Genomic DNA, 10,224 nt, shown 5'->3' on the forward strand with positions numbered 1-10,224 from the left:
ATCCTTACACTTGATTGATTCAGCTATGGTGCCGTTTAACTATTTATCGAGCAATTAACTATTAGCAGAGTTTTTTATTCAAGAGAGAAAAAGGTGCAAATTACCTTGAAGAAGACAAAGAACGGGACAGCAGAGACGGAATAAGCCTCGGATATCTCTGGTTGTTCTTCCACTTCAACCTTCACACCAATAATCAAGCAAAACCAAGCACACAGTAAAGTAATTGAAATGAAAATGGAGGAAGTGGAGAAGAAGAAAAGTAAAAAAGCGAACCCTTAAGAAGTGGGCGTGAGGGAAGTCAGTGGATAAGTAACAGACTCCTAGCTGTACAAGAATTGAAGGAACTATTATAGTATTAAAGAAGAAGAAAATGCTAACTATGATGCTAATTGGAAAGTACCTTTAACATCAAAAAATGCTTGTTGATTGTGCTTGTACTTCCACCAAAGAACAAGGCCGAAACCGAGAACTATAAGGCAGAGACATCCATTATTGATGTCGGCATAAAAACAATTACACAATTTCACAATTAATTTGAAAAAAGATGAAACTCTTGAGAGATCTTATTCTTACCTTCAGTGCCATTTAAGTTCATGGACATTGACTCATGCCACAGCAGTTTGGTTCTTTTCCAGTTGCACAAACAAGGAAATTTTCAACAAAGCTGAAAAAAGATTAACAAGAAAAATAAGAAAATTCTCTTGTGCTATTATTAATTTTAGCATGTTTTACACATATCAAAGCAAGAAGTTTTACAGCTAATATTAAGGCAAGAATTTTTACAGCTAATATTAATTTTAGCATGCATCTAAATTCTAGATTTTGTACCAAATATAACAACATCCAGGCTTTTATTAGGCATATATTCATATATAAGTAATTTCTCTTCATTAATTAATGCAATTTCATTCTTAAATTCTTTGATCTCTTGTCCAGAACCGATTGAGAGCCTCTTAACTACTATTCTTTGTCCATTTTCCAATGTACCCTGCCATTTATCAATTGCAAATTAGCTTAAAGTTTTTCATTTTGCTATTCTAATATCCTTGAAAAAAGTAATATGTTTCTTACCTTAAACACAGATCCAAAACCACCTTCTCCAAGCTTATTTTTGTCTAAAAAGTTATCAATGCAAAAAGCTATAACTGATAGGTCATACAATAGAAGCTCTGGATCCTCCTCTTGTTCTTTCTTGATATGATCCATTAATTCTATATTGGTCTCTAAATTATCTTAAGACAAATTAATAATTACTCTCCATTATAATGATAATAATTCAATAAGTTACTGCACAATAAAAAAGAAAGGAGAATTATTTACCTTTCAGAGTGACATTTTTTCGTCCATTCCATATCAAACATGAAGCGAAGAGCATGCCACATAATACGCCAATTGTGTCCCAAACTGCAATTTGTATCTTGCCCTTGCATCCATTTTTTGTCTCTTGAATTGTTTAATGTCACAGTACAAAACACAAAGATAAACCATATAATATAATTCAGAATTAGAGAAAGATTAAGAGCAGTTTAAGGCCAAGTAAATGTATTACATACCTAACTCTGAAGCAAGAATTCTAATATAAAGATCTTGGCCTGCATCTGGTAGAATCTTCAAGTCATTAAGATCACCAAACCACAAAGCATATTCTTTTATGACATGAGGCTAATTACTACAAGAAATGAAAGAAAAAAACACATCAAAAGGCAGCTTCAAACCTTATAAAGGAAAAAATATGAATAATGGAAACTGGAAAGCAACTAGTCATTTAGCTCTTGCACTTTTATTGGTATTTGCAAGTTCTTTCACAAGAAAAAAAAATCAAGAAGGATAAACTATCTTAAGCAATAGCAATAGCTATTTATTTCACTAGGAATGAGGCCAATCATCAGTTCATCACTACAGTTGTAATAAAGTGAAGAATTTATATTCTTTTAAGCAATTCATAGTTAAAACAAATCTGCATCGATAAAAGAGAATAACCTCTAATGAAAATAATTGAACCTAATGATCACCTAAACTATGAACCCTAACACCCTTTTTACTTCAAGAAAAATCAAAATTTTTAATAGAGAATAACGATTTTCCATTTATGTCTCTTCACCTTTATAATATATCAAATCAACTTAACTTAATATATCAAATCAACTTAACTAAATATATATCAAATCATCTGCCTTGGCCTGAAAAATTTACAAAAGAAAAGAGTACATTAGAACATAAGAAATAGGATTTGTGTATAACTTTGCTAAAACTATATCATCAAATTATCACAAAAACTAGTATCTTTGAAAAAATTTGAAGAATTGAAGAAAGCAAAGAACGAGAAAAAATTAGGAACAAATCCTCATTGTAATGACTCGACACGACATGAAAATCAGTCCACGAGATCTGATAGCTTTGAACATATCTTCAATCGAAGCTTACAGAGACTCACTAGCTCGCCTTCTTGATCTCCTCAGCTAGCACTACCGAATTCGCGCCCAAACCACACCATCGAATCCGTGCCGAAACCGCACTCTTAGTGCTTTAAGCCGCCGGAGGAAAAGCAGAACCAGCGGCACAACCCGTGGTGGAAGACGACGTAGAAGCGGAAGATTTAAACCATTACCTCAACAATTTGAATCAAATCGTCACTGAGAGGTCAACAAAAATTCAGAGGCTCCACGATCTCCATTCATAACTCCAGCGGCAACGTTTTGACGGAGGATCGGAGACGACGGCGGCAAGGAGATGAATGGCGGTAGTGACATGGAGATTTTAGGGTTTCACAGAGGTTCCTCTCTCTCTCTGAGCCCAATTCTGAATGTTCTTTTTTTTTATTTCTTGTTTTGGGCTGATATTTATTTGAGCTAGAAGTTTTTTTTAGTATTGATTGGGTTGTGGGAGTTATTGTTAATGATTTAGGGAGATTTTAAAAATAGTCACTATTAAAATATATTATGGAGGTTTATAATAACCCCCACTAAAAATCTTCCACAAACAAGCAAGAATTTTGTAGTGAATAAAAGGTAATCCAATATGCTTACCAATGCCTTTATTAAATTTTGTTAATTGAAGAATAAGTATGATTCGGTTGTTTGGTGATCAAATAGATAATTGAATAATTGGGTTGTAAATTGATCTCACAGTATGTACTTTATTTTTTCTTATTTCTAAATAAAAGCAAGAATTAAGAGAAATAAGTAGTAATATATAATGAAAAAGATAAAATATTTTGTATATGTATAAATAATTGTTACAAAATAAAATCTCATTGTGAAATATTAAAATTTCACATACTCCAAATCACGAAGACCAACCACAATGTAATGGTCACTTCCTATTTTTGACCATGATATAAGTTCTTCTTTTTCAGTCAAGAATCCAATAACATCTAATTAAAAAAAGAATTAAAAATATCAAATTAAGGACAAATAAATGAATAACATAATAAATTACTTATAAATTAAATAACTTTTACCAATTTATTTTATATTAAACGATAAAACTAACAATATATTCATAAAAGGACATACCTTTAAAAAGTCGCAATACAATTTTAAACATTTGCATAAATAAACTATTAAAATTTATGTTATCGATAAAATGATGCTATTATATAATTTCTTGGCAAAAAAAAAAGTTTTGTGTAGATTAATATATGTACTAAATAAGCTGGATTGTTCATTTGTTTGTTTCAATTTATCAGTATGAGTAAGAAAATTGAAATAATTGTAAGGAATTTTATGATCATCGACCATATTTATTATACGTGACTCCTTCTTAAAAGTTATTCTACACACGTGTGCAGTCGGAAGATAAATTTCGCTTGATTCCTCAATCACGAAATCTGAGAAAATATAGACCTTCTCCTCAATCAGTTCATTCTCAAATATCTTTGCCAAATAATTCTTGATTGAACAATAAATTTTATCACACTGTAAAACAAATTAAATATAAAAACTATTAGCACTTATAAAGCTATTAAATGGCAATATCTTTGATTGCAAGGGTTTACTTATCAAATAAATTTAAAATACGAACAAAAAATATTTATAAATTGGACCTAGTATCACTTGAAAAAATCATGAAAAATAATCAACTAACTTTAACATTCATTAGAACCATTTCTATGTAAGTTGTCTTACTCTTGTCAAATTTGGATGAGACTTTCCATAACCTTATAATTCTTGCATTTATTTTCCAAACTATTTCATCACATAATCTACCATAGGTAATACTATTGATAAAATCGTAGCTAGTAGCCATTAGGTATAAAAAATAAAAAATAAAAGAAGAACAATATATGAATTATGAATTCTTTAAACGATAAAAATTGTAAAAATTCGCTATTACTCATTATATATATATATATATATATATATATATATATATATATATATATATATATATATATATATATATATAGACACACACATTAATTATACACAATAATAATTTGCCAATATTTTTAGTGGAGATACTTGCTACAATTAGATAAAAATTATGCCATTATGTTTTATTAACCTTTATGATTAATTCAATGGAGATACTTGCTCAATATATATGTTATCTACATTAATTATATGCCAATATTTTTAGGAAAGAGCTAAAAGAGGAGATATATAAATATATATAATATTATTGCTATATAGGAAGCAAATATAAATTACTACGTTCTTTTTTATTTTATTATACAACTTAAAATTATAGTATTATGTTACTATTAATTGTAGATACTTGGTACAATTATATCGAATTTAATTAAGACTTTAAATAAATAAAATTATTACATAATGAATGAGAATTAGAATTAGAGTAATTCTCTACATACAAGTGATTTTTAATACAAGTCATACAAGTCATTTATATTCACGCCGTTTCACTTTTTTTATATTCTTCTTCTTCTTCTTCTTTTCTTCTTCTTCTTCTTCTTCTTCTTCTTCTTCTTCTTCTTCTTTTTCGTAATTTTTCTCTCTCGTTATCATCGTCATCAACACTACCTCTTCCTCCCTCTTTTTTTATTGAAATTTCTTCTCCTCTTTTCGTTTTCTCTTTCTCCTTCATCAAAATCACCAGAAAAACGAAGAAACATTATTCAAGGTACTGTTTTACTGTTCTTCTAGATTTTTTTTTCTAGATTGTCTCTATCATGTGCCTCATTCTTAACCAGCAAAACATTAAAAGATTTCAAGAAGAAATATAGTAATATACTGTCTCCCCCTATATTGGGTGTATTTCTTAAATCCTTTGGGTGTATTTCTGTAATCCTTTGGGTGTATTTCTGTAATCCTTTGGTTTATTTCTGTAACTGTTTGGGTGTATTTCTGTAATGCTTTGGATGTATTTCTGTAATTGTTTAGGTGTATTTTTGTAATCGTTCAGGTGTATTTCTAAAGTTCCATCATCTTCAAAACAATTTCAAAGCTTGATTTTAGAAACCATGCAAATCGAAAAAAACAGAAGGAGATCGAAGGCAAAGAAAGAACGCTTTTCCATACAAATCATACAAGTCATTTATATTCACGCCGTTTTCACGTTTTTTTTTTGCCTCTTTTTCTTCTTCCTCTTTCTCTGTGTCTCTTCTTCTTCTTTTTCGTAAAAAAGGAAACGAAGATGAAACACGCGAAGATGATTCAGTAACGCGCGTGTTAGGTCCAACTTGTAAGACTTGTAAACAAAAATGACTTGTATGTGTAGCACTCCTCTTAGAATTATATCAATATAATTAAAATGATTAAAAATATTTTTGATTGATAATTAATTTAATAATACATTAAATATTGATTTTATATAATTATGATAAATATATTTTATTAAATTAATATAAGTATGCATTATTCATTAAATGCTAACTGTAATATAATTATAATAAAGATATTTTCTAAAATAAATTTAGAAGAGAAAATAGTGCATTTATTTTAGAGAGAAAATAAATTCATAAGGAATTGACACCTCACTTTTATTAGTTGATAATGTATTAAATATTGATTTTATATAATTGTAATAAAGATATTTTCCTAAATTAGTATAATCATGAGCATTACTCATTAAATATTAATTGTAATATAATTGTAATATAATTATAATATAATTATAATAAAGATATTTTTCTTAAATATATTTAGAAGAGAGAATAATAGTTTCATTTTGGGAAAAAAATAAATTTATGAGAAATTGACACCTCATTTTCATTAGTTGGGAGAAAATTCAATTGCAGTATATTAAGTAGATTTTTGTAGTATTAATTTTATATTTAATATTAAAATATGACAATTTACTATGTTATTTTACTATTAATGTATGTAGTATTATATTATAAAATATAAAAATTGAAGTGATTATTATATAGTTTAAATGGATTGGACTAAATATAAAAATAAAAAACAGAACTATATTATTATATTTTAGTAATTTTAATTAATTAATAATATAATATAAGATAGAAATGACTATTCATAATTGGATAGTTTTGGTTGATTAGACTAAAAAAAATAAAAAAATACTCTAAATAAAAAGTCAAATTAACTTTAATATTAAATTCATTAATACAATGTTAATTTTATATAATTGTTAGATAATAGATTAGTAAAAACAAATGGAAGGATCACTTTAATTAGTATTCGATAAAAATTCTTTTAGAATAATTAAAAAAAAAGTAAAGGTATGATATTATTAAAAATAATAAATTTTTATGTTTAAAAAATTATATTTAAATAAAATATTTGTAAAATATAAAATTTAGAGTAACATAGTTTCATGAACATCAATCGTTAATCATTTATGAACTAACATAAAATTATAATACAGTTTATTTACAAAAAATGATAAAAAATTAATATTAATAAATATAAAAATTATCCAAATACTTTAATTAAAAGTATGAGTGATTAATTATTATTCATTATTAATAATATTTTGTTCATAACAAAAAATAAAAATATAATTATTCAGATTTAGATTTTAGAAGAATTAACATTATAAGTTACAAATGATCTATTTTATCATGCATATTATAAATTAATGAATTAAACTAATTAATATAATGAATTATAATTAATTAATTGGTATAAATTATAATAAATTATATGATATTTAAAAAGAAAATAAAATGAATAGAAAGAAAATGGAAAATATAGAAGATTACAATAAAATAAATTGAGTGTGAAAGTATTTTTTTTTTAAATTTCATATCACATCCGTTTCAATAATAATAAATAAAAATACGTCAAATTGATATATAAGAGAAAAGGATGAAATAAAATCATAGATTGGACCATAACATCGTTGCACAACACAAATTAAAAGTAATTTCACACTACAATATACCACACAAACAGGTAAATTTCTTAATTTTAAATACAAAATTTTGTTTATTTATGCATACATGATAACACCGTGGTTTATAAATGCTTCATGAATAACATATCATATATTACTCTGAATGATGAGCACAGGAGTTGGAGAGTGTGTGGTGGTTTGTGTCAATGATAGTTGCTTTCTTGCGACGACACCTCAAAAGAAGAAAAAGAATTGTTATAAAAGCTACCCAATGAAAGAGTAATTGGTAAATAAATGATTTTTTTTCTAGCATATATGGGTCTTTTATAGTGGTAAAATAAAAATGAAAGGAATAAAAAATATAATTAGTTGGTACAAATAATTAGTATAATTGATTTTATTTGATTTATTGATTTCAAAAAAATAAATTAAGAAATAATTGATTGAATTAATTAGTATATATAATTAATTTATAATAATTGATTGGATTTAATGAATTAAAAAAATAAATAGAAAAATATAGAAGACATTAATTTTTTTAACTAAATTAATCTGTATTTATTGTATTTAATCAGTATAAGTAACAAATCATCTATGTTATTATGTACCTTATAAATTAATGAATTAAAATAATTGATATAATAAATTACAATTAATTGATTGATATAATATAATAAATTGTGTAATATTTAAATATCCAATCAAATCAATTAGTTGATATAATTAATTTACTATAATAAATTGTATTTAATGAGTTATAAAAAATAAATTAAGAAACATGCTCAGAAGCATGCCATGTCAGCTCTATCATTAAGTGCAGAAATCTAATTTTTATATAATAGAAATATACATTCTTATATATGTTATAGAAATATGATTTGATTCCATTAACTTGCCAAATTTTTTTAATTTATCACATATATTTAGTGTGGAATTATAATTTTTCTAAAATAAATTTAGAAGAGAAAATTGTGCTTTCATTTTGGAGAAAAATTAATTCATGAAGAATTGACACCTCACTTTCATTAGTTGATAATGTATTAAATATTGATTTTATATAATTATAATAAATATATTTTTCTAAATTAGTATAATAATGCATTATTCATTAAATGCTAATTGTAATATAATTGTAATATAATTATAATAAAGATATTTTTCCAAAATAAATTTAGAAGAGAAATAGTGCTTTCATTTTGGAGGAAAAATGAATTTATGAGAAATTGACATCTCACTTTTATTAGTTAGGAAAAAATCCAATTTTAATATATTATTAAGTAGAAGTAGATTATTATTATTATTATTATTATTATTATTATTATTATTATTATTATTATTATTATTATTATTATTATTATTATTATTATATTAAAATGATTACAAATATTTTCGATTGATAATTGATAAGTAGTTTAATAATGTATTAAATATTGATTTTATATAATTATAATAAAGATATTTTTCTAAATTAGTATAATTATGCATTATTCATTAAATACATTCATTTTGGAGAGAAAATGGATTTATGAAGAATCGACACCTCACTTCCATTAGTTGGAGGAACACTTAATTTTAGTATAAGTAGATTCAAAAAATCTAAATAAATAACCAAACTGTTTAATTTTAATTAAAATAAATATAAATATCATATACAGAAACATAACCATATGACTAATTATTTTTTTTCATCATTTTCTTATAAAAATAATATTTTTGTCTAACACTATGCCAATCGATTGAATAAGATAAATACCCTTATCGCTTTGCGAAATTCAATTGATTAGATAACACTACCAATCGATTGAATAAGAAAAAATTCACATTTTATAGTGCAATTCAATCGATTATTTTAGATCTCCAATCGACTGAATTTTGAAAAAACTCATATTGTCGTGCGCCATTCAATCGATTTAATTACCAAGAAATACGATTTCCATAATGTTACCGACGTAACGGATCAAGGATAAAAAATTCGTTGATTCGCATTGTCAAAATATTTATAGAAATCATGATTAATGAAAGATCTATTTTATTGTTGTTTTTATTTTTAATTGTTAATAAACATGATAGATGAATAATAAAATAATAATTTATAAAATACGGGATAGATTTTGTAATTAAATAATATAAAGGATTAAGTTATAATTAAAATTAAATAAATTTTTTTTATCAATTATTAAAAATTTAAAAAATTTGTTTTATCACTAAATCATTTACACTATATTTGGTTTGATAGAAAATGAATGGAAAGAAAATGGATGAAAAATGATATTTATCTTTATTTGGTTATCAAAAAAAATAGAAAGAAAAAAGTTTTTTTGTGTGGGTTCCACTGAACAAATTTTCTTTCCATCACAAGCAAAAAATAAAAAAAAAGATGCTATATTTTTGTATTTCTAATACTACCTTTAATCATATTATTATTAATAATTATTAATATAAATTTAGTTTTAATATATTATTATAATAAAGATTCATATTTGAACATTATATATATTAGATAAATAATTTACATCAAATATATAAAATTATAACATTTTATAATATTTATAAAATGTAATAAATTATAAATAAATAAAAATATTTATACTTTATTTTATAATAAGAATATTAATGTAATTTTACACTATCATTTTTTTATCATCCAAACAAATTTTTTTTATTTTCTTTTTATTTATTCAAATAATATACAAATAATTTATTTTTTTTATTTTCTTTTTTCTTATTTTTTTCCAACATCCAAACAAAGTATTAATGATCCAAATGTGGAACCATCGAATTCTATGTTATGCTTCATAGGTTAAAACCCAGTCTCCATCTATGAACGACCCCAATGGCAACGTTTGAGAGATAAATAGACCTGTCGTAGCTAGTAGGTTCCTCGTTTCTCCTCAGAACCTCCGCTGGCTAAAGAAAATTGCATTAAAAAAGAAAAACTAAAAAATAAAAAAGAAAAACACGCAC

General features: G+C 24.7%; 1 protein-coding gene across 1 annotated transcript; it reads right to left on the reverse strand.

Annotated features, from left to right (window-relative positions):
• Nucleotides 1-808: 808 nt before the first annotated feature.
• Nucleotides 809-1,206, reverse strand: LOC130939761 (G-type lectin S-receptor-like serine/threonine-protein kinase At1g11410). Its single transcript, XM_057867841.1, has 2 exons — nucleotides 1,072-1,206; nucleotides 809-988 (listed from the first exon to the last, which is right to left on the reverse strand). The coding sequence occupies exons 1-2, from the start codon at nucleotides 1,204-1,206 to the stop codon at nucleotides 809-811; spliced, it is 315 nt and encodes a 104-aa protein (XP_057723824.1).
• Nucleotides 1,207-10,224: the final 9,018 nt, after the last annotated feature.

The sequence above is a fragment of the Arachis stenosperma genome, chromosome 7 (assembly GCF_014773155.1).
Source record: "Arachis stenosperma cultivar V10309 chromosome 7, arast.V10309.gnm1.PFL2, whole genome shotgun sequence".
Lineage (NCBI taxonomy): Eukaryota > Viridiplantae > Streptophyta > Magnoliopsida > Fabales > Fabaceae > Arachis > Arachis stenosperma.